This window comes from Rhinoraja longicauda, chromosome 19 (assembly GCF_053455715.1).
Source record: "Rhinoraja longicauda isolate Sanriku21f chromosome 19, sRhiLon1.1, whole genome shotgun sequence".
Classification (NCBI taxonomy): Eukaryota; Metazoa; Chordata; class Chondrichthyes; order Rajiformes; family Arhynchobatidae; genus Rhinoraja; species Rhinoraja longicauda.
In genome coordinates, this window is record NC_135971.1 from 3,717,532 (window position 1) to 3,743,876 (window position 26,345).

Genomic DNA, 26,345 nt, shown 5'->3' on the forward strand with positions numbered 1-26,345 from the left:
CATAACAAGAGGAGTTGAGTATAGGAGAAAAGAGGCCCTTCTGCAGTTGTACAGGGCTCTAGTGAGACCGCAACTGGAGTACTGTGTGCAGTTTTGGTCTCCAAATTTGAGGAATGATATTCTTGCTATTGAGGACGTGCAGCGTAGGTTTACTAGGTTAATTCCCGGAATGGTGGGACCGTCATATGTTGAAAGACTGGAGCGACTCGGATTGTATACATTGGAATTTAGAAGGATGAAAGGAGATCTTATCGAAACGTATAAGATTATTAAGGGGTTGGATACGTTAGAGGCAGGAAACATGTTCCCAATGTTGGGGGAGTCCAGAACAAGGGGCCACAGTTTAAGAATAAGGTGTAGGCCATTTAGAACAGAGATGAGGAAAAACTTTTTCAGTCAGAGAGTTGTGAATCTGTGGAATTCTCAGCCTCAGAAGACAGTGGAGGCCAATTCTCTGAATGCATTCAAGAGAGAGCTAGATAGAGCTCTTAAGGATAGCGGAGTCAGGGGGTATGTGGAGAAGGCAGGAACTGGGTACTGATAGAGAATGATCAGCCATGATCACATTGAATGGCGGTGCTCGCTCGAAGGGCACCTTCGAAATTAGAAATTTCACGCTGTCTTTTTGTTCCATCCGTTCCTGTAAACGCAGGAGTTCCTCCTGATTAGAATTTAAATTCTCTTGAATCTCCCGAAGATTTTTCTTCATTAGATTTAGAATCCGCTCCTCATCTTCTCGGATGTCTTTGAGGAAGTACTTTTCTTTCTCAGTGATAATCTGGTGCAGTTTAGCAAACTGGGATGTGACATGGGACTGAAGGCTGTGTGACTCTGCCTGTCAAATGAATGTTGAAGATTAACATAATATATTTCTGTATTGTGTTTGCTTACAGCACATGTGTCAAACAGAGGCCCGCGGGCCGAATGCGGCCCGCCACGTCATTTTATGTGGCCCGCAAGAGCTTAATTGTCATTGGTCGAATATCTTTTAAGTTACAGACATTTTTAACTTTCAAACTCTCATTTCTAAACACATTTTTCAAAGTGTTGTGCGTCTGACGGCACGGCCTCTCCTCACTCTACCTCATCCGGGGGACACTCCCGAGCAGGAGGGAGATGGTCGGACTGATGGTCCTCATCCTCCCTTCCGTCCCTTCAATCCACGGGCACGGCGTCCTGGAGTCCCCCCTCCCGCCCGGACCCAGCGGGACCGGGCAGCTTCTTCTCCTCCTCCTTCAGTGGTCGCTGCCACCGACGGCCCCGTCGCGACCTCAGAAAGATGGCGGCCTCCTCATGCTCCGCCATCTTGTGCGCATCCCCCGCCGCGCCTCTCTCCTCTCTCCTCTCACTTCTCTCCCCTCCCCACTCTCCCACACCCGCGGCCGTCCGCCCCGAGTAGTCCCACCTCCGCCGCCCGACTCGAGTAGTCCCACCTCCGCCGCCCGACTCGAGTAGTCCGGGGCTCCCTCCTCCTCCCTGCACGTTCGGTAAGTGCCTTTCGCCGCCAACGGCTCCACGGTGGGGAGGGGACGTGGGGGGCGGGTGGGGGTAGGAGGGGGGGGTGGAGGCAAGAATGGGGGGGGTGGGGGGAGGAGAGAGTGGGGGAAAGGGGTGGTGGGTAGGGGGACAGCGGGGGTGGTTGGGGGAAGAGAGAGCGGGGGTGGGGGGAAGGGGAACAGTGGGGGTCAGGGAAGAGGGGAGAGTTGGGGGGAGGGGGAGGGTGGGAGGAGCAGAGAGTGGGGGTGGGTGGGAGAGTGGGACTGGGGAGGGGGTGGTGGTGGGGGGAAGAGAGAGTGGGGGTGGGGGGAAGGGGGATAGTGGGGGTCAGGGAAGAGTGGGGGGGGGGAAGCAAAGAGGGAGAAGGTGGGTGGGGAAGGGGACAGTGAGAGTGAAAGGGGGAGCAGGGGGTGGAGGAGGTGGGAGGGGTGGGGAGGAGAGGGGGGTGGGGAGAGGGGTGGTGGTGGTGGGGGGAGGGGGGTGGGGGGAGGGGGGTGGTGGTGGGGGGAGGGGGGGTGGTGGTGGGGGGAGGGGGGTGGTGGTGGGGGGAGGTGGTGGGGGGAGGGGGGTGGTGGTGGGGAGAGGGGGGGTGGTGGTGGGAAGAGAGAGTGGGGGTGGGAGGGAAGGGGGACTGAGGGTCAGGGAAGAGTGGGGGGAGGGAGAGGGGGAGGGAGGGAAAGGTGGATGATGGGGAAGGGACAGTGACAGTGAAGGTAGGGGGAGGGTGGGGGGAGGAGAGAGGGAGTGCGGGGGGAAGGGGGTGGTGGTGGGGGAAGAGAATGGGGGGTAGGGGGACGGTGGGGGAGAGGGGGACGGTGAGAATGCAGGTGGGGCGAGTGGGTGGAGGGGAGGGGTGGGAGGGGGGTGAGGGGAGGAGAGTGGGGAGCCGGGGGTGGGTGAGGAGGGGTGGAGGAGATAGTGGGGCTGGGGAGAGGGGCTGGGGGAGGACAGAATGTGGGGGGAGGGGAGAGTGGGGGAAAGGGGGGATGGGGAGGAGAGAGTGGGGGAAAGGGGGGATGGGGAGAGTGAGAGTGGGGCGGGGAGGTGAGAGTGGGGGGTGGGGGGAGGAGAGAGTGGTGGAAAGGGAGGTGGTGGGGAATGGGGGGTGGAGGAGAGTGCGAGTGGGGGTTGGAGGGAGAGTGCTACTGGGGAGGAGGGTGGGGTGGGGAGGAGAGAATAGTGGGGGTGGGGAGGAGGGGTGGGGGGAAGGGGACAGCAGGGGTGGGGGGAGGAGGGGGTGTTGGTGGGGGGATGAGATAGTGGGCTGGGGGAGAAGGGGGACAGTGGGGGTCAGGGAAAATGGGAGAGTGGGGGGTAGGTAGAGGAGGGATAAGGGGGATTGAGTAGGGGGTTGAGGATGCTACACCAATACAGGAAAGGCTTTGGGTCCAAGGCTCCTCGGTCACACCCTCTCCCCTTCCCTGTACCGCGTTTAATTGCGCTCCCCCTCCCCTGGAGGAGCACGGCACCACAGTGAAGGAGAAAGAAGATGGCCGCTGGCAGGATGGTGTCAGAGGATCCCTCTCCCCTTTCCCCATCTCACCCACCCCTCCCCTCTCCACCTCCCCCCCCCCCCCCCTTTGAGATTCATTTTTATTTTTTTAAGAGACAATATATTTTAAAGAAAAAACGCGATTTCCCCAGGTCGAAATGGAAACCCTACGAAGAACGGGCCCAATTTGTCAATGTTCTTACATATATTTTTACATTTATGTTAATGCATGTACAATATTTGTTCATTTCAATAAATAATAATCAAATGCAGACAGTTATTTAACAATATGTTAAGGATTAGTTACATTTATACAGTCTTACAGTTACAACCGGTCCTTTGAGGGCAACCATAATGCTGATGTGGCCCGGGGTGAAAATGAGTTTGACACCCTTGCTTTAAACTGTACCTTTACTAAAAAGCACGGAACCCTCAACTCATTAAACCCTGAACTCACTGAACCCTGAACTCACTGAACACTGAACTCACGGAACCCTGAACTCTCGGAACCCTGAACTCACTGAACCCTGAACTCACTGAACCCTGAACTCACTGAACCCTGAACTCACTGAACCCTGAACTAAAAGCAGAAATACAACCCTGGGGTTACGCCCAATCAGCTGCTTCTTCTAGTCTGCTTCCACCAATCAGCTGCTTCCTCTAGTCCGCATCCACCAATCAGCGGCTTCCTAAAGAAGTGTGAGGGAACATTTTTAAACCAACGCTGCACCAACCGCTCCTGGGCCCCGCCCACACGCTGCACCAACCGCTCCTGGGCCCCGCCCACACGCTGCACCAACCGCTCCTGGGCCCCGCCCACACGCTGCACCCACCGCTCCTGGGCCCCGCCCACACGCTGCACCAACCGCTCCTGGGCCCCGCCCACACGCTGCACCAACCGCTCCTGGGCCCCGCCCACACGCTGCACCAACCGCTCCTGGGCCCCGCCCACACGCTGCACCCACCGCTCCTGGGCCCCGCCCACACGCTGCACCAACCAAGAGATAAAGAACAATGAATGAAAGATATGCAAAAACGTAACGATTATAAAGGAAACAGGCCATTATTAGCTGTTTGTTGAGTGAAAACGAGAAGCTAGTGCAACTTGAGTGGGGGAGATAGAGAGAGATTCGGCATTCAACGCGGATACAAGGACAGATACAGATACAAGCGCTGGGACAAGGACAGCGGGCGATGGCGCTTGAAATCCGCAATGTTGAAATGAAAGTGGGAAATACCTTGAAGATTAAAGGGAAGATTTCAGAGGAAGCCGACAGGTTTACGGTGAATCTGGGGAGTGACGCTGACCACATCGGCCTCCACTTCCAGCCCCGCTTCCACGATGGGGACGACGGGACCGTGATCGTCTGCAACTCCAAGTGTGCTGACGGCTGGGACTCCGAGCAACGAGAGCACGACTTCCCCTTCAGCAAGGGCGAGAAGTTCAAAATGAGCATCACGTTCAAGGGAGACGTCTTTGAGATTAAGCTCCCCAATGAATCCGTGATTGAGTTCCCCAATCGCTTCTCCCTGGAGACCATCAGCTTTGTCTCTGTGTCCGGAGATTTCAAGTTGGTCTCGTTCGGCTGCAGATGAGAGAGGTTTTGAGAGGAAGTGTCAAACGTGGACGCTGAATGGAAAATGTCCCGTCTGTTCTCTTGACGAAGAACGGTTTACTTGGTGCAAGATGGCGGACTCGAGGCAGACGCTACAGAAATAGTTTAATTACCTCCGGGATTCTAGATTTTGAGTCCAACCGTTCTTGGTGATCCTTCTGATGTGAGAATGCACAAAATTAATTTGACCACTTGTGATTTCCTTGCTCAGTGGTAATTGTTCACTTGACATCCCAAGAATAAATTATGAGATGCTAGTGGACACAAAATGCTGGAGTAACTCAACGGGTCAGGCAGGATCTCTGGAGAGAAGGAATGGGTGACGTTTCGGGTCGAGACCCTTCTTCAGGCTTCTTCAGATGCGATGGAGTTTCTTCCCACAGGCCATCGGGACTGTTAACTATTATATCTCCAAAGAATTTTTAAAAATCTGCATTAATTTTAATTTTTATGCCGTAATTGTAAAAAAAAATGGCACAATCCGCAGGCGTTGCCACTTTCATGTCACTGCACATCTTGTATGTGTATGTGACAAATAAACTTGACTTGACTTGGTGTTGTTTATTAGTATTGTTCAGCCTTTGCTGCCAGCGCACATTTGAACACTCGCGATACTCCAGGGCTCGGCGTGAACCAGGACGTTGTGTGAATTGAAAATGGCTTCGATGGCTGAGTCCGAGTGTTGGACCGAGGACGTGGTTTCTCCCATCTGCCTGGATTTGTTCACCCATCCGGTGTCACTGGAGTGCGGGCACAACTTCTGCCGCTCCTGCATCACGCAGAGTTGGGACAGGGAGGGGAGAAACTCCTGCCCGGAGTGCAGAGAGGAGTTTGCAGACCGCAGCCTCAGGATGAATCGGGCCCTGGTGAGTATCACCGAGAAAGCTCGAACACTCAGCCCGAAAACGGAAAGCAAGCAAAGTAAACTTCACTGCGAGGAACACCAGGAAGAACTGAAGCTGTTTTGCGAAACAGACAAGCAACTAATCTGCCTGATCTGCCGAGACGCGCGGGAACACAGAGAGCACCTCTTCATGCCGATTAAAGAAGCAGTGGAAATCTTCAAGGTAAAAAAAACAAAGAGCATCTGGTGATTTTCCATTTTCGCCTTTCGCAGAGACCGCACCCTCGGCGACTGCTGTTTTGCACTCAGTTTCCCACACGAACCACCCCTTCCCCAGGTACCCGCCCCACCTACAGTAAGACATGAGACACCTGTGGCTATACCTTCTCCCTTACAACAGACAATAGGTGCAGGAGGAGGCCATTCGGCCCTTCGAGCCAGCACCGCCATTCAATGTGATCATGGCTGATCATTCTCAATCAGTACCCCGTTCCTGCCTTCTCCCCATCTCCCCTGACTCCGCTATCCTTAAGAGCTCTATCCAGCTCTCTCTTGAATGCATTCAGAGAATTTGCCTCCACTGCCTTCTGAGGCAGAGAATTCCACAGATTCACAACTCTCTGACTGAAAAAGTTTTTCCTCATTTCAGTTCTAAATGGCCTATCCCTTATTCTTAAACTGTGGCCCCTTGTTCTGGACTCCCCCAACATTGGGAACATGTTTCCTGCCTCTAATGTTTCTAACCCCTTAATAATCTTATACGGTTCGATAAGATCTCCTCTCATCCTTCTAAATTCCAGTGTATACAAGCCTAGTCGCTCCAGTCTTTCAACATATGATAGTCCCACCATTCCGGGAATTAACCTAGTAAACCTACGGTGCACGCCCTCAATAGCAAGAATATCCTTCCTCAAATTTGGAGACCAAAACTGCACACAGTACTCCAGGTGCGGTCTCACTAGGGCCCTGTACAACTGCAGAAGGACCTCTTTGCTCATATACTCAACTTCTCTTGTTATGAAGGCCAACATTCCATTGGCGTTCTTCACTGCCTGCTGTACCTGCTTGCTTCCTTTCAGGACTGACGCACTAGGACACCCAGATCTCATTGTACGTCCCCTGTTCCTAACTTGACACCATTCAGATAATACTCTGCCTTCCTATTCTTACCACCAAAGTGGATAACCTCACACTTATTCACATTAAACTGCATCTGCCATGCATCCGCCCACTCACACAACCTGTCCAAGTCACCCTGCAACCTCATAGCATCTTCCTCACAGTTCACACTGCCACCCAGCTTTGTATCATCTGCAAATTTGCTAATGGTACTTTTAATCCCTTCATCCAAGTCATTAATGTATATTGTAAATAGCTGCGGTCCCAGCACTGAGCCTTGCGGTACCCCACTAGTCACTGCCTGCCATTCTGAAAGGGACCCATTTATTCCCACTCTTTGCTTTCTGTCTGTCTTACACCCATCAAGGGACCCCTGACAGTGAGAGAGAGAGAGAGGGGTTTTCGTGCACCACCTGTGACCCTCACCCACTGCATCCCGTGTTCCCGGCGAGGCCTCCATTACACCGGCGAGGCGAGAGGGTAGATTGAGCCACCGGTTCCGCGAGTACCCCTGCCAAGCCCCGATGGATCTACCGGTTGCTAACCAGTTCAACTCTCCTTTGCATTCCTACGCTGACTTTTCTGCCCTGGGCTTGTGTTTTGCTTGATTGCAAACTGAAGGAATAGCGCCTCAAATTCCGCTTGTGAAGCTCGGAATTTCTCGTGTAATTCCTTCAGCATAAACATTAACATTTACAGTTTGTAGGTAACCAAACTACATCCATACATAACAAACCCACACCACCCACAACACTTTAATTCCCAACTATTACTCTATTAATCATTCCTCTATTAATCTTACTTATAATTTATTTATTTATCTTATTACTCTTATTATCTGTGTTTTCCTACCTTTTCTCCTTGTTCTGTATTTTTATGCTCACTTTGAATTACCATTGCAGTATTACAGTATAGCAAAGGGGATTACAGAGGCATGAGGCAGGAGCTGGCCAAAAGTGACTGGAAGGAGGCCCTAGCATGGAAGACGGTAGAACAGCAATGGCAGGTATTCCTGGGAATAATGCAGAGGTTGCAGGATCAATTTATCCCAAAGGGGCGGAAAGACTCTAAGGGGAGTAAGAGACACCTGTGGCTGACAAGGGAAGTCAAGGACAGCATAAAAATTAAGGAGAGGAAGTATAACATAGCAAAGAAGAGTGGGAAGACAGAGGATTGGGACACTTTTAAAGAGCAACAAAAGTTAACTAAAAAGGCAATACGGGGAGAAAAGATGAGGTACGAGGGTAAACAAGCCAATAATATAAAGGAGGATAGCAAAAGTTTTTTTAGGTACGTGAAGAGGAAAAAAATAGTCAAAGCAAATGTGGGTCTCTTGAAGACAGAAGCAGGGGAATTTATTATGGGGAACAAAGAAATGGCAGACGAGTTAAACCGTTACTTTGGATCTGTCTTCACTGAGGAAGATACACACAATCTCCCAAATGTTCTAGGGGCCGGAGAACCTAGGGTGATGGAGGAACTGAAGGAAATCCACATTAGGCAGGAAATGGTTTTGGGTAGACTGATGGGACTGAAGGCTGATAAATCCCCAGGGTCTGATGGTCTGCATCCCAGGGTACTTAAGGAGGTGGCTCTAGAAATAGTGGAAGCATTGTTATCCCACTTTTTAAGAAAGGAGGGAGAGAGAAAATGGGTAATTATAGACCAGTTAGTCTGACATCAGTGGTGGGGAAGATGCTGGAGTCAATTATAAAAGACGAAATTGCTGAGCATTTGAATAGCAGTAACAGGATCATTCCAAGTCATTACGAAGGGGAAATCATGCTTGACAAATCTACTGGAATTTTTTGAGGATGTAACTAGGAAAATTGACAGGGGAGAGTCAGTGGATGTGGTGTACCTCGACTTTCAGAAAGCCTTCGACAAGGTCCCACACAGGAGATTAGTGGGCAAAATTAGAGCACATGGTATTGGGGGTAGGGTACTGACATGGATAGAAAATTGGTTGACAGACAGAAAGCAAAGAGTGGGGATAAATGGGTCCCTTTCGGAATGGCAGGCAGTGACCAGTGGGGTACCGCAAGGTTCGGTGCTGGGACCCCAGCTATTTACGATATACATTAATGACTTAGATCAAGGGATTAAAAGTACCATTAGCCAATTTGCAGATGATACTAAGCTGGGGGGTAGTGTGAATTGTGAGGAAGATGCAATAAGGCTGCAGGGTGACTTGGACAGGTTGTGTGAGTGGGCGGACACACGGCAGATGCAGTTTAATGTAGATAAGTGTGAGGTTATTCACTTTGGAAGTAAGAATAGAAAGGCAGATTATTATTAGGAGCAAAGAGGTCCTCCTGCAGTTGTACAAGGCCATCATGAGACCGCACCTGGAGTACTGTGTGCAGTTTTGGCCTCCAAATTTGAGGAAGGATATTTTTGCTATTGAGGGCGTGCAGCATAGGTTCACTAGGTTAATTCCCGGAATGGCGGGACTGTCGTATGTTGAAAGGCTGGAGCAATTAGGCTTGTATACACTGGAATTTAGAAGGATGAGGGGGGATCATATTGAAATATATAAGATAATTAGGGGATTGGACACATTAGAGGCAGGAAACATGTTCCCAATGTTGGGGGAGTCCAGAACAAGGAGCCACAGTTTAAGAATAAGGGGTAGGCCATTTAGAACGGAGATGAGGAAGAACTTTTTCAGTCAGAGAGTGGTGAAAGTGTGGAATTCTCTGCCTCAGAAGGCAGTGGAGGTCAGTTCGTTGGGTGCTTTCAAGAGAGAGCTGGATAGAGCTCTTAAGGATAGCGGAGTGAGGGGGTATGGGGAGAAGGCAGGAACGGGGTACTGATTGAGTGTGATCAGCCATGATCGCATTGAATGGCGGTGCTGGCTCGAAGGGCTGAATGGCCTACTCCTGCACCTATTGTCTATTGAAATGTGCTATATAAATAAATTTGCCTTGCCTTGCCTTACTAGACCAAGTTACTGGGCCCAAACCTCTCCTGCATTGGTGCAGCACCCTCTCCTCCATCCCTCGCCCCCTTCCCCCTCTCCTCTCCCCCATCCCCCTATTCCCCCTCCCCCCGCCTCCCCTCCCTCCCTCCCTCCTCCCCTCCCGCTCCCTGCCCCAGCTCACAACCCCCTCCCCCACCCCACCCCCTCCTCCCTTTCCCCCTCCCCTTCCCCTCCCCCACTGCATCTCCCTCAACCCCCTTATCCTCCCTCCCTCCCTCCACCCCCCTCCCTCCCTCGGAGATAGATTTAAACTTTAAAATGTGAATAACTTTAAAAATATAACACCGATTTCAATGAAACTTCTTCCATTAGCACCAAAGGGACGACGTTGAGTAAGGTGGGCCTAAAATTGTCGCGCTATCGTGTTCCGCTTTGGCTGTAGATCAGGAACAAACAAACAAACAAACGAGGGTTTTAGTATAGAGATGCCACACCTGGCAGTGCAACCATTTCCTCCTTCCCATCCCCAACCCCTCCCCATCTATATTCTTTCCTCTGGCTTTACAATTCGCACCTCTTGTTTCCTTACTCCTTACTTCCCTTATTTTTGTCTTTTCATGTATGGCCTTTGACCAACCTGCTGCCAAACCCCTACTCCTCCCCCCCCCCCCCCCCCCCCAGGGGGGAGGAATGATGGGCCAGGAATGCATCTGCTAGGTGATAGGTGGATACAAGTGATGGGGGCATCACTTGGCCAGATGTATTCCTGGCCCATCTTTCCCACCTACTCCAATCAGTCCAAAGAAAGATTCTGACCCAAAATGTCGCCTACAGCTCTCCAACGATACGCTTCCTGACCCGCCAAATTCCCCAGCAGTCTGTGTCTTTTTGTAAACGTTCATGTACAGTTTCGTGTCTGCAGTTCATTGTTTCCGTCTGGTCTAATTCTTTTACTGACTGAATCTGAACCTCAATCCCAGGAGAAGATTAAAACATCTTTGGAAACTCTCACAAAAAATAAATCAGCGATGGAGGAAATGGAGCAGCAACAGAAAGAGAAGATTTCTGGAGTCCAGGTAAGGTTTCCAGTTTCCCTTCTCTGATCTTGTGCTATTTGTCTTAGATTCCAGGCTCGATAATATTGACCTTCACCTTTCATTTGACAGGAACAGTATCAGAACCTGGTGACCTACATCACATCGGTATTTGCTGAACTGCGCCAGATTCTCAATGAGAAAGAGCTGCTCTTTCTCAAGGATCTTCTGGAAGAAGAGAACAGCATTCTAAATCCAATGGAAAGGAATCTCCGAGCGATTCAAGAGAAGATAAACTCTATGCCAGAGAAATGCTTGAAGCTACAGGATCAGCTGAACCTAACGGACAGTTTGATGTTTCTGAAGGTAAGGGGTTACATTTTCAGTTTGGTTTAGAGTAAGTTTCGGGTCGAGACCCTTCTTCAGACCTGCTGAGTTACTCCAGCATTTTGTGATACCTTCGATTTGTACCAGCATCTGCAGTTATTTTCCAACATCACAAAATAGTGGGCGACTTTTGAAATAAATTCAGCATTGTGCTTTAATTTGGGGCTCATTTAAACAAATCACATACAATACAATACAATATATCTTTATTGTCATTGTACAGGGGTACAACGAGATTGGGAATGCACCTCCCCTACGATGGAATAAATTAATTAGCTAGTCAGTATTAATTTAAACAACCCAATGAAACAAATTAGAATAGTTGTAGGGAAGTAAAATACCTCATATTCTAAATAGCAAACACACCAAAAGCCTGTACACTGAAGAGACACAAAATGCTGGAGTAACTCAGCGGGACAGGCCGCATCTCTGGATAGAAGGAAGTGATCCTTCTTCAGACTCGTGTACACTGAATTGTCCTATTATAGGTCAATCTAATCCCCTTCAAGTCTTCCCTGTTCCCCACAACCCTCCATATTTCTTTTCACCCCTAGGCCCCGCCATCACGTTTATACCCCCTGCTCCATCCGATGATCTCCTAAACCTTTCTGTTTAGCTCCCAGCACGTTCTCTCCTGTTGACATCTAACCCTCCCCTTCCATTAAATTCACCATCTTTCCTTTTTTTTAACGCAATTTTAAAATTTATTCAATACCATAGTACAGAATACATACAACATGAAGGAGATACATATTCGGTTACACCTGTTTTCACGTATATTCTCTTTTGTTCATATCTGTTATGAACATGGTTAATAACTACTTCTTCATTGGTAATAATAATTCACAAATACCTAAACAAGGGTATCACTCATCATATACCTTATCTCGCGTTCCACCTATGAATTGACTACGGTAACTGTGGTATAACTGCGCCCCCTGTTTGCAAACCCTGGCAAAATCACCTGTGTCCATCCACACCATACAAAGCAACATGAAGCTCACTCTGTTCAATATCCGGTCCCTCAACAATAAAAGCCACATTCTGAATTACTTCATCCTGGAAAATAAACTGGACTTCCTCTGTCTGACTGAAACCTGGCAACAACCTCTGGACTACCTCCCACTCAACTTCACTACACCCAACGGATACTCCTACATCAATAAACCACGCTCGGAGGGCCGAGGTGGTGGGATTGCCGTAATTCACCGACAGGATTTCAAGATCAGCCTCATCTCCATCTCATCTGCTCCTTCATTTGAACACCTGGCTTTCAAACTCTCTGGCCACACATAATTAGTCATGGCAGTTGTCTACCGCCCTCCCAAACCACACCCATCATTCCTTTCTGACTTCTCTGATTTTCTGACCCAGCTCTGTTCTCTCTCCCCCTCAATCCTCCTCGGTGATTTCAACATCCATATGGACTCCACTGACTCCACAATAGCCGCTGACTTCACTGAAATACTCAACTGCTTTAACCTCACTCAACACGTCAATTTTCCCACCCATAACCGTGGGCACATTCTGGACCTTGCCTGCTCCACTGGACTAAATCTACACCACCTCTCTGGCTCCGACCCCACCCTCTCTGATCACTTAGCCATCACCATGTCCGTCAACATTCCCACCCCAGCTCCAAGGCAAAAACGCAAAATCAACTTCCGTAAGCTGAACTCTGTTTCACCTACCTCGCTCTCATCCTCCCTCTCTGAAATAATGTCCGCCTCTCCCTTCGTTGACCTCCACAGCCCCTCTGACCTCACTGACTACTACAACCACACTCTCTCCTCCTGCCTCGACCAGCTAGCACCTATAAAAACCAAAACAGTTTCCTTCACCCACTCTGCTCCCTGGTTTACCCCCGAACTCCGCATGATGAAAACTCATGCCCGCCAACTTGAAAGACTCCGCAACAAAACAGGTCTCACAATTCACTCCCAAGCCTACAAAGTCCACCTGCAGCACTACAAAGATGCCCTCTCCCGCGCCCACTCCACCTACTACTCTCAAATAATTCACTCTGGCTCCGGAAACCCAAAAGCACTCTTCTCTACAATAAACAAACTCCTCAGCCCCCTGGACACCATCTCCCAATCATTCACAGTTGACAAATGCACCACTTTCCTTTCATTCTTCCAAAGCAAAATAGACAGCATCTACAGCACCTTAACCACCAACGCACCTGCTCCCCCTCAAACCACCTGCCCCCCCTTATCCTGTCAACCCCTGCCTCAGTTCTCCCCAGTCTCCACCACCAACCTCTCTGACCTCTTCACAGGAATAAAAACTGCCACCTGCTCTCTGGACCCCATCCCCTCCAGCTTTGTCAAGGCCTGCCTTCCTGCTCTCTCTCCACTTATCACTGCAACAATAAACTCCTCCCTGTCCACTGGCATCGTACCGCCATCCCTCAAAATCGCTGCTGTCACCCCCATTCTGAAAAAACCTGGTCTCAACCCTGACATCCCAAACAACTTCAGACCAATCTCCAACCTACCATTTCTTTTTTATTTTTTTTTATTTTTTATTTTTTTATTAAAAGTACGGTAAATTACAATAATACAACAGATATATCTTAATACATTTTTTATACCGCTTCCTTTTTTTGAGCTTTAAGAAAAAGATAGAAGTAAAGAAGTAAAGAAAGAAAGTGCGCAAGAGTCGTGAAGTGCAAGAGAGTGTTGGGAAAAGAAAGCCCCTTGGAAAAGAAGTTAGAGAAGGAAGTAAAGTAAGAAAGTAGACCCTAGAAAAGAAAGAAAGAAAAAAAAAAAGTAGAAACAATCGCTCTATTATAACATTAAACTCCGCAGGAAGGGGACTACCAACCAAGTCTGTTTTGTTGTTTTACCTCCCGTTACCAGGTCCTGATACCATTTATTTATTTATTTCTTTGTAAAATTACTATTGCACCTCATGCTTGTAATAGGTCCAGAAACGTAGACCACGTCTTTTGGAATTGGTCTGCTTTACCTGCTAAGAGGAATCTCATCTCTTCCAAATGTAGTGTTTCAAACATATTTGATATCCACATTTTTATTGTTGGTGTGGGCGCATTTTTCCAGAATTTCAGTATGAGCTTTTTTCCCATTATTAGCCCGTAATTAAATAAATTCTTCTGAAACACGTTTAATTCAGGGTTACCTTCCGATATTCCAAAAATGATCCATTCTGGATTTGGTACCAGTTTTATTTTGATTAATTTTGAAAAAATATCAAATATTTCATACCAGAATTTTTGGATTTTTGTACAAAAAACAAAAGAATGCGCTATAGTAGCTTCTTGACACAGACATTTATCACAAATTGGTGAAACATTCGGGAAGATTTTATTTAATTTAGTTTTTGAATAATATAATCTATGTAATGTTTTGAATTGGATGAGCGTATGTCGTACGTTGATCGAACATTTATGCACCTGTAGTAAATGATTATCCCAACTCTCTTTTGAAATTTTTATAGCTAATTCTTGTTCCCAGTCTCTTCTAATTCCATCTGTTGTGGGTATTGCTATGTTTAAAATGATATTATATAAATACGATATTAGATTAGCTGATTCCGCCTTTGTCTTCATTGCTTCATCCAGTAAGTCGGAAGGCATATTATAATAATCTTTTGTATATTTTTTCAGATAATCACGAATTTGAAGATATTTAAAATATTGGTTATTTTTCAAATTATATTTCAGTTGTATTTGTTGAAATGATAGTAATTTTCCCAATTCATACAAATCTTCGAGCGATTTGATTCCCATTCTTTCCCATTGTATAAATGATTTGTCTATAATTGATGGTTTAAACGATGGATTATTGACTATTGGTATTAAAAGAGATAAGTTTCTTAATTTTAGATTCTGTTTTATTTGTTTCCATGTTCTAATTGTGCTATGTATAATTGGATTTTTATTATAATTTTTATTATTCAGATTTATTGGTGAGAGGATAGTCGCTCCTATATTACTCGGGGAGCAGTCCCCTTTTTCCATTAAGATCCAGGCCGCCTGATGGGCAGAATTGTCCAGCAGGTGAATCATATTTTTAATATTTACTGCCCAATTATAATACATAAAGTTAGGGAGCGCTAGACCCCCGAACTCTTTTCGTTTATTAAGGTGTGCTATTTGTATTCTATGGGATTTATAATCCCATATAAAATTTGTAATGTCTGAGTCCAATTTTTTGAAAAACCTTTTAGGAAGATATATAGGTATTGATTGAAATAGGTATAGGATTTGTGGTAAGAAAATCATTTTTATAGCATTTCTGTCCAAAGTTTTGGAACGTGCTGTAGCTTCCCAACTCAAATACCACCTTTCTACCAATAACCTGTATGAAACTTTCCAATCTGGATTCCGCTCCAACCACTGTACTGAAACTGCGCTCCTCAAAATCACAAACGACCTTTTCCTCTCCTCCGACGCTGGCAACCTCAACATCCTCATCCTACTTGACCTCAGCGCCGCCTTTGACACCATAAATCACTCCATTCTCCTCACCCGACTTGAATCCTCCTTTCACATCACCGGCACAGCCCTATCCTGGTTCAAATCTTACCTCTCTGACAGGCACCAGTTCATCTCCATTAACAACTGTAAATCCCCCACCGCTCCCCTCCCCCAAGGTGTCCCCCAAGGCTCAGTCCTTGGCCCCCTCCTCTTCATCCTCTACCTGTTCCCCCTTGGTCAATTAATCCGCCGTCATGGTCTCAACTTCCACTGCTTCGCCGATGATATCCAGCTCCTCATCTCCACCAAGTCAATCTCCCCCACCACACACTCTACACTGACAAACTGCATCACTGAAATAAAATCTTGGCTTCAAAAAATTTCCTCAAACTCAACTGCAGCAAATCTGAAATCATCATCATTGGTCCAAAAACGCTCACCAAATCCACCCAAAACTTCATCCTCAATATTGATGGTCTCCCAGTATCCACCTCCCCTCACATCCGGAATCTTGGAATCATCTTTGATCAAACCCTCTCCTTCGACAAACACATCAAACACATCACAAAGACAGCCTTCTTCCACCTCAAAAACATTGCCCGTCTCCGTCCATCCCTCTCCTTCACAGCTGCAGAAACCCTCATCCACGCCTTCATCACCTCCCGTCTGGACTACTGCAACAGCCTCCTCTATGGCTCACCCTCAAAAATCATCAGTAAACTTCAATACATTCAAAACTCCGCTGCCCGTCTCCTCACCCACTCCCCGATCCGTAACCATATCACCCCCGTCCTTTACAAACTCCACTGGCTCCCCATCCCCCAGAGAATCCAATACAAAATCCTCCTCATGAACTACAAAGCCCTCCATAACCTGGCCCCATCCTACCTGACTGACCTCCTCCACAGGCACACTCCCACGTGCACCTTCCGCTCTGCTGCTGCCAATCTCCTGTCCGCCCCCTATCCGGACCAAACTCAGATCCTGGGGGGACAAGGCTTTCTCCATCGCTGCTCCCACCCTATGGAACTCACTACCCCAAACCGTCAGAGACTCCTCCTCACTCACCACATTCAAAACATCACTGAAGTCTCACCTCTTCAGCACTGCCTTCAACCACTGAAGATCACCTCACCTTCTGTCTCCTTTCTCTGTTCGTTTACTTATTTATCTATTTATTCACTTCTGTATGTTCTAGAAATCCCTGTAAAGCGTCTTTGAGAGTTTGAAAAGCGCTATATAAATGTAATGCATTATTATTATTATTATTATTATAAGAAAATAACTGCAGATGCTGGTGCAAATCGAAGGTATTTATTCACAAAATGCTGGAGTAACTCAGCAGGTCAGGCAGCATCTCGGGAGAGAAGGAATGGGTGACGTTTCGGGTCGAGACCCTTCTTCAGACTGTGGTATTAACCCAACGATGAACAGGTGTAATATAAGTAAAAATAAATACCAATAAGTTTTTTAAAAAAATTAATTAAAAAAAATAAAAATAAAAATAAAAGTGAAAGGTGACTAGAGTTCTGGCATCGCCTGTATTAATGGTGGCCATCTTTTAACAAACGTCTGTCTTCAACTGTATTTTTGCTGTGATTTTCTCCATGACAAAGATTTTTTTTACCCTGTCTCTCCATTGCGTTATGCTGGGGGGGGGGGGGGGGTTGTGGCTTCTACCAGAAAACTGTCATCATTTTTTTTGCTATCAAAAGTAGAATTCTCAGTGGATAAATTAACTCTCCATCTTTCATATTGTCAGGGAGTATAGCCAGTATACAGAGTGCTGGATCTAAAGTGAAATTAATGGCCAACATCTGTTCAATCTCCTTTTGAACACTCTTCCAGAACTCCAAGAGCTTTGGGCAATCCCAAAATATATGTGTGAAGACCCCCACCATTCCACAGTCCCTCCAACATAGCTCAGATGTGTTACTATATTTTGATGTTATAGATGGAGTGTTAAAATACCGCATTTTCACCTTCCAATCAAATTCCCTCCATGTTGGACTGTTGGTTAATTTATGTCCTCCTTTGAATGATTCCTCCCATTTTTCATCTGTTATTATAATATTTGTTTCCAACCCCCATTTTTCTTTGACATCCATATTGTTATCATTTGATTCATGTTGTATTATTTTATACATTTTTGATATAACTCCTTTTTTTGTCTCTTCCTCTGAAAATGACATTAACAGTTCCTCTTCCCACCCGGTCCCCTGTATAAAGTCTATCCCCTACCCCCAATTCCTCCGTCTACGCCGCATCTGCGCCCGGGATGAGGTGTTTCACACTAGGGCGTCAGAGATGTCCTCATTCTTCAGGAAACGGGGCTTCCCCTCTTCCATTATAGATGAAGCTCTCACTAGGGTCTCTTCTACATCCCGCAGCTCCGCTCTTGCTCCCCCTCCCCCAACTCGCAACAAGGACAGAATCCCCCTCGTCCTCACCTTCCACCCCACCTACCAGCGGATCCAACAAATCATCCGCCAACATTTCCGTCACTTACAACGGGACCCCACCACTGGCCATATCTTCCCATCCCCTCCCCTTTCTGCGTTCCGCAGAGACCGTTCCCTCCGTAACTCCCTGGTCCACTCGTCCCTTCCTAACCAAACCACCTCGTCCCCGGGCACTTTCCCCTGCAACTACAGGAGATGCAACACCTGTCCCTTTACCTCCCCCCTCAACTCCATCCAAGGCCCCAAACAGTCTTTCCAGGTGAGACAAAGGTTCACCTGCACCTCCTCCAACCTCATCTATTGCTTCCGCTGCTCAGATGTCAACTTATTCACATCGGCGAAACCAAGCGCAGGCTCGGCGATCGCTTCGCTCAACACCTGTGCTCGTTCCGCATTGACCAAACTGATCTCCCGGTGGCCGAGCATTTCAACTCCCCCTCCCATTCCCAGTCTGACCTTTCTGTCATGTGCCTCCTCCAGTGCCATAGTAAGGCCCACCGGAAATTGGAGGAACAGCGCCTCATATTTCACCTGGGCAGCTTGCAGCCCAGTTGTATGAACATCGACTTCTCCAACTTTAAATAGTTCCTCTGTCCCTCCCTTCCCCTCCTCCTTCCCAGATCTCCCTCTATCTTCCTGTCTCCACCTATATCCTTCCTTTGTCCCGCCCCCCCGTGACATCAGTCTGAAGAAGGGTCTCGACCCGAAACGTCACCCATTCCTTCTCTCCTGAGATGCTGCCTGACCTGCTGAGTTACTGCAGCATTTTGTGAATAAATACCTTCGATTTGTACCGGCATCTGCAGTTATTTTCTTATACGTAACAGTTCCTAATTTGGATGGTTTTTTACAAATATTCTCCCATTCCTTATGTTTCTGAAGGTAATGTCGTAGTTGTAGGAATTTATAAAAAAGTCATGAGCTGGTAGATTAAATTCCTGTGCAAGTTGTTCGAATGACTTCATGATCTGTCCATTAAACACTTGTGCGATATATAATAACCCCTTGTTTGACCAATTGTTATACCCTGAGTCCATAGTAGATGGTAAAAAATCTGGGTTTATCGCTATTTTAGGGGCCGTACAAATGGAATTCGCCAGTTTTAATTTCTTTCCTACTTCTTTTTTTTTTTTTTTTTTTTAATATTTTATTTAATTTTTAACAGAACCCATACGTTATACATTATACATTTCATAGTAAACAATAGTAAACAATAGTCACTAACCTATAACTTCGATTATACACGTATTGTTCTGTATTTTCTCCCCCCCCCCCCACCCCCCCACCCCCCCACCCCTCAGTTGAAAAGAAAGAAAAAGAAAAAGTAGAAGAAAGAAAGAAAGAAAGAAACCTGGAGTCCCGAGGGGGTCACTTCCGAGTAATTTCTTTTAAAATTCTTGCTAGGTAACAAGGCAATCCTGAATTTAAGTACTTCCTATTCTTAATCCTAACTTTGCCATGAATGGGTTCCACACCTTCAAAAAGAAGTCGTATCCATTTCTCAGATTATACGTTGCTTTTTCTAATGGGATACAACTCCGCATTTCTGCATGCCATCTTTCGAATCTTATTTCATTTTGTTCTTTCCATGTAACCGCAACACATTTTTTGGCTACTGCTAATGATATTTTGAGAAATCTTTCCTGATGTTTATCGAGACTTAGCTTTGGTATTATTCCTTTTGTATCTCCTATCAAAAACAACCTTGGATCCATTGGTATAATCTTATTCATCAATTGCTCTAAAAACTTTTTTAGGTCTTGCCAAAAAGGAGTTACCTTCTGACATGCCCAAGTAGAGTGTATAAAAGTGCCCCCGTCTTGGTTGCATCTAAAACACCTTTCAGTTGAATTTAGTTTAAATTTATTTAATTTTTCCGGGGTTAAATATAGTTGCTGCAAAAAATTATACTGTACTAAGCTGTATCTCACATTAATAGTATTTTTCATAATATCTAGACACAGTCTTTCCCAACTTGGTGCATCAATAATAATATTAAGATCTGTTTCCCATCTTTGTCTTGCTTTATTAATTCCTATCTTTGGACTAGCTATCTGTAGTAGTTTATACATTGATGATATAAATTTTTTAATTCCCTTACCCTGAATCAAGGATTCGATTCCTTTAATCTGAAATAGAGACATTGAATTTCCTAACTTTTCCCTTAAAAAAGATTGTAATTGATAATAGAAGAAAATACTATTCCCTGGAATTTGATATTTATTTCTCAATTGAGAAAATGTCAAAAAGATATTCCCTTCATAGCAATCTCCTATATTTTTAATACCCTTCTGTTCCCAGAGTTGTAGTATTTGATTATTCCAAGCAAACGGCAATAATCCATTTTTTACTAATGGAGTTTTAGCTGTTAAAAAAAATCTTTTATCCTTAACTTTAACTGTTTTCAACCATGTATTAATTAAATGTTTTAGCAAGGGTGACTCTCTATCCTTAACTAATATCTTCGCTTCCCATTTATATATAAATTCTTCTGGACAAGACTCTTTTATTTTATCCATTTCAATTTTAACCCATGCTGTTTTTCCACCCTCTTGATAAAAGGATGAAATAAAACTCATTTGCGCTGCCAGGTAGTAATTTTTAAAATTTGGTAATTGCAATCCCCCTAATTCAAATTTCCATGTTAATTTTTCCAGAGACACTCTTGGCATTTTACCTTTCCAAAGAAAATTCCTCACAGTTTTGTTCAATTCTTGGAAAAATCTATTTGGCACAGGTATAGGCAGTGTTGAAAATAAATACTGTATCCTCGGAAAAATATTCATCTTAATACAGTTAACTCTCCCTATCAATGTAATTGGAAGATTCATCCATTTCTTCAGGTCCTCATCTATTTTTTTTATTAGTGGTTTATAATTTAATTTATACAAATTATTTAACTTATTATCTACTTTAACTCCTAAAAACTTAATGCCTTCTTTTTGCCATTTAAACTGACTTTCTCTTTTACATTGATCATAATTGCCTTCAACAAGAGGCATTATTTCAGTTTTATCTTTATTAATTTTATATCCTGATACTTTCCCATATTCTTCCAGTCTAGAATATAGTTTTCTTAAGGATTCCAATGGTCTAGTAAGACAAATTAAGACATCATCTGCAAATAAAGTAATCTTGTAATCTTCCTGGTTAACTTTAAATCCTTTAATATCTAAATCTGATCTTATTAGCTCTGCCAGAGGTTCAATGGCCAATACAAATAAAGCCGGTGACAAGGGACATCCCTGTCTACTAGATCTTTCCAAATTAAATGATTGAGAAGATTGGCCATTTGTCACCACTTTGGCTTTAGGTTGTTTATAAAGAGCTTTTACCCAGTTAATAAAACTGTTTCCTAATCGGTACTTCTCTAATACTTTAAATAAAAAATCCCATTCTAACCTGTCAAACGCCTTTTCAGCATCTAAAGCAACAGCTACACTCAATTCCTTTCTTTTCTGTGCTAAATGTAAAATACTTATAAATCTTGCTACATTATCAGATATTTTCCTTTTTTTGACAAATCCAGTTTGGTCCTCTTTAACCAGCTTCGGTAAATATTCTGCCAATCTCCTTGCTAAAAGTTTAGCAACTATTTTATAATCTACATTCAACAATGATATTGGTCTATAAGAAGATGCATTTAAAGGGTCTTTCCCTTTTTTTTTAATTACAGTTATAATTGCCAATGAGAAGGAGTCTGGTAATGTAGATGTTTTCTCCACTTGATGTATCACTTCCATAAATAGTGGTAACAACAACTCTTTAAATTTTTTATAGAACTCAGGCGGAAAACCATCTTCCCCTGGAGATTTATTACTTGGTAAAGAATATAGTACTTCCTCCACCTCTCTCAAAGTAAAGGAGGCATTTAGTCCCATCTGCTCCTCATTAGAGATTGTTGGTAATCGTATCTTGGATAAAAAATTATTTATCTTAATTTCATCCTTTTCAGATTCAGAATGGTAGAGATTAGTGTAGAATTGCTTGAATACCTCATTGATTTCTCTAGGTTTATAAGTAATAATGTTCTGATCTGTTCTAATTGAATTTATTGTTCTTGATATTTGTTCTTCTTTCAGTTGCCATGCCAATACCTTGTGGGCTCTTTCTCCTAATTCATAATATCTTTGGTTAGTTCGTAATATTAGTTTTTCAGTTCTGTGAGTGTGTAATGTATTGTATTGAAATTTTTTATTTGCAAGTTGTGTTTTTTTTGTATCTGAAGAAGTTTTCTGTAAGTCTTTTTCTAATACAGTGATTTCTTTTTCTAATCTTTCAGATTCCTTCCTATAGTCTTTCTTTATCTTAGATGAGTAGCTTATAATTTGGCCTCTCAAATAAGCCTTCATTGCATCCCATACAATAAATTTATCATCCACTGAATTTAAATTTGTCTCCAAATATAATTCAATTTGTCCTCGAATAAAATCACAAAAGTCTTGCCTTTTCAATAGTAAAGAGTTGAGTCTCCATCTATACACTGCCTGTTCTTTATCTGACATCGTAATTTTCATTAATAATGGTGAGTGATCCGATAACAATCTAGCCTTGTAATCTATTTGTATTATTCTACCGCTTAATTGAGCTGAAATCAAAAATAGATCTATTCTAGAATATGTATCATGTCTATTGGAATAAAAAGAGTAATCTCTTTCCTTGGGATGGCTTTTCCTCCACACATCTATTAAATTTAAACTTTCCATTAAATTCAAGGTTGTCTTCGCTGCTCTTGTCCTTGTCGTTGTCCTTGATGATCTATCCATTACTGGATCTAAACAAAAATTGAAATCTCCCCCTATCAATATATTTTCATGTGCTTCCGCTAGATTTAGAAAAGTATCCTGCACAAACTTCTCATCATCTGTATTTGGTGCATATATATTCATTAAAGTCCACAATTCTGAGAAAATTTGACAATGTACGATTATAAATCTACCTACTGGGTCACTTACAATATTTTGTATCTTAATTGGTAGCGTTTTCTTAAATAGGATAGCAACCCCTCTTGCTTTTGAATTAAAAGAAGATGCTACCAAACTTCCTACCCAATCTCTCTTTAACTTTTGATGTTCTTTTTCCGTTAGATGTGTTTCTTGTAAGAAAGCTATATCCACTTCCAATTTTTTCATCTGTGTTAAAATTCTCTTCCTTTTTATCGGTCCATTTAACCCATTCACATTATAACTTAAAAAATTTAATTTATTCTCCATTCAATCTTTTTTTTTTTTTTTTTTCCCCTTCCTCCTTACCTTGTTACCTCTTCGAATATTTACGTTGTGCCGTATTTCAGTGTACTCCCTTCCATCGTCCAGGTACAAAAACAGAAAAGAAAAAAGAGAGAAAGAAAAGTAAACCCTCCCTCTAATGTTGTTAATAAATAAATTAACAACATTACCCCCCTCTATTACACGAGGTGTGGTCCACACCACACTTGTGCCCATGATTATGGTAGAGCATGCATATTCTCCAGCCCCCCCGATATTTCAAGTACTTCTAAAAATTAACTATCCTTAATACAATTGATCCCCTCTATAGTATACAAATCTTGTTAATAATCATTCATTCACGGATCTTCTTCACCAATTCTCGATGGCAATTCTTCAGCAAATTCTTGTGCTCTGACAAAGTCTTTGAAAAATTTATTTTCTCCAATGTTGATCATGATCTTCAAAGTAGCAGGATGCAGTAAAATGAACTTATATCCTTTCTTCCATAAAATATTTTTTGCCTTATTAAATTCTTTTTTCCTGCTCAACAAGACATTACTAATATCTGGGTAAAAAATTATTTTGGTACCTTCATACTCTATTGGTTTTCCCTGTCTTATATTCATTCCGACTGATTTGAGGACCAATTCTCTATCTCGGTATCTTAAGAATTTAATCAACACAGATCTTGGCTTTTGATTATTCGTAGGTTTCGGTCTTAGAGCCCTATGTGCTCTTTCTATTTCCATCGGTCCTTGTTTATCTATTCCAAGACTAGTCACTATCCAATCTTGAAAAAAATTGATTGGGTCTTCCCCCTCAACTCCCTCTGGCAAGCCAACAATTTTAACATTATTTCTCCTGCTGTAGTTTTCCAAGGCATCCAACTTTTCCACGATCTTTTTGCTTTCAATTGTTGCAGCAGTAATATTATCTTCATTTCTTTCCACTCTGGATTTTAACAATTCGTTCTCCATTTCTATATTATCTACTCTGTTTATCACTGTTTGAAAGTCCCCCTCCATTTTTTTCAGTCTTATATATTTCCATATTGTCCTTATGAAGCTCCTTGTTATCGTTATGCAGTTCCTTATTATCTATCCTCAATGCTTTCACTTCCTTTTCCATCACTTTGTGAGCTCCTTCAATTTTCATGAGCCTTTTAATAATTTCTTCAAACATCGCTTTAATTTTAATCTCTGAATCTTCTTGATCCCGTTCTTGCTTGTTTCCACTTTCACTGCTTGTTCCCTCATCTTCACTCGATTCCGAAACTTGAGCCTCTCGGCCACCAGAGGGCCATGCCTCTGCGCCTGCTGAGAGCTCCTCAAATCCAGGCCCCTGCTCCGTCGTGGCTGTAGGCCTACCTTCGATTTTTTTTTCTTGATTCCCTCGGTGGATTTCTTGGTTTCAGTGGCAGCAGTGCTCCCTTCCTTTCTTTCTTGGGGGTCATCAGTACGTTCTTTATACTTTTAACTTTAAATTAAAGTACTTGAATTCTTTTAGTGCGTCTTTTTTTGGTAGTTTAGGGCTTTTTTCTCGGGAGTGCTGAACAGTTATGTCTACTCAGCCAGACATTGGACACGCCCCCCCCCCCCCCCCAATCTAACTCTCTCTTGAAAACATCCAGTGAACTGGCCTCCACTGTCTTCTGTGGCAGAGAATTCCACAGATTCACGTCTCTGGGTGAAAAGGTTTTTCCTCATCTCAGTACTAAATGGCCGACCCCTTATTCTCAAACTTTGACCCCTGGTTCTGGACTCCTCCAATATCGGGAATTTTTTTCCTGCATCTACCCTGTCCAATCCTCTAAGAATTTTATATGTTTCTATAAGATCCCCTCTCATTCTTCTAAATTCCAGCGAATACAAGCCCATTCGACCCAGTCTTTCATCATACGTCTGTCCCGCCATCACGGAAATTAACCTGGTGAACCTACGCTGCACTCTGGTAATAGCAATAATGTCCTTCCTCAAATTAGTGGACCAACAGGAGACCGTCAGAGACTCCTCACTCACCACATTCAAAACATCACTGAAGTCTCACCTCTTCAGCACTGCCTTCAACCACTGAAGGTCACCTCACCTTCTGTCTCCTTTCTCTGTTCGTTTACTTATTTATCTATTTATTCACTTCTCTATGTTCTAGAAATCCCTGTAAAGCGTCTTTGAGTGTTTGAAAAGCGCTATATAAATGTAATGCATTATTATTATAATTATTAATACTCAATACTCCAGGTGTGGTCTCGCCAGGGCCCTGCACAACTGCAGCAGGACCTCCTTGCTCAACTCAAATCCTCTCGTAATGAAGGCAACATCCCATTGCCTTTCTTAATATTTGTTGGACAGTTGTTGGACAGTAGCGGGGTGAGGGGGGTGAGGGGGAGGGTTCGGGGGCTTAGGTAGAGAGAACGAGCAGATTTGGATGCCGGGTGAATTCACCAACCCGAGAGCAGCGCCGGTGACAAGAACGCAATCTAGGAGGACGAGGAAAAGGCGAAAGAAACAAGGAGGCGGACAAGCTGAAGGGTCCCAATCTGAAACCTCGTCTGTCCAGTTCCCCCCACAGACGCTGTCCGACTCACTGAGTTACTCCAGCACTTTGTCTGTTGTTGAAGTTTCCAGCATCTGCAGTCTCTTGTGACTACAAAGACACCGAGCACCGATTTCCTCTTTAACTTGGGATAATAAATGCTTTTGATATTAGCGTTAATTATCCTTTCAGATCGAAAGCCGCGCTGAACTACTGCCCTATCTCATTGGTGACGCTCGGACGATCCTTGATCGGACTTGATCCAGTCTGAAGAAGGGTCTCGACCCGAAACGTCACCCATTCCTTCTCTCCCGAGATGCTGCCTGACCCGCTGAGTTACTCTAGCATTTTGTGTTTACATTCGATTTAAACCAGCATCTGCAGTTTTTATTTCCTACACTTGATCGGACTTTGTTGGCTTTAACTTGGACTAAATGGTTATTCCCTTATCATGTTCATCTGCAACTGAACCAGCCTCTCACCAACTGGAAAGCAGCCCTGAACGACCATTTGCCTCTTTGGAGACCCTCGGACTATCTTTAATCGGACTTTACTGGACTTAATCTTGCACTAAACGTTATTCTCTTTATCGTTTACGTGTGCACTGTGAATTGCTCGATTGTAATCATGTGCAGTCTTTACCTAAGAACACTGAGGACGTCTGGTCTACCCTAACAGCTGCTGATGACATTCTACTGCTGCACCATAGAGAGCATCCTAACACAAGGCATCCCTGTGTGGTACCTCAGCTGCACGGAGGCAGAAAGGAAAGCTCTTCAGCGAGT

At 44.3% G+C, this 26,345-nt stretch overlaps 2 protein-coding genes across 2 annotated transcripts in view; one reads left to right on the forward strand and one right to left on the reverse strand.

The window, feature by feature from the left end:
* Positions 1–26,345, reverse strand: part of LOC144602584 (uncharacterized) — a 53,202-nt gene that overhangs the window by 14,739 nt on the left and 12,118 nt on the right. The window contains exon 7 of the mRNA XM_078415712.1: positions 4,298–4,575. Coding sequence (XP_078271838.1) covers positions 4,298–4,575 — 278 coding nt within the window. The remainder of the gene's footprint in view (positions 1–4,297; positions 4,576–26,345) is intronic.
* LOC144603015 (galectin-2-like) lies at positions 4,106–4,860 on the forward strand. Its single transcript, XM_078416140.1, has one exon. It carries the CDS (start codon positions 4,184–4,186, stop codon positions 4,583–4,585), a length of 402 nt encoding a protein of 133 aa, XP_078272266.1. The 5' UTR covers positions 4,106–4,183; the 3' UTR covers positions 4,586–4,860.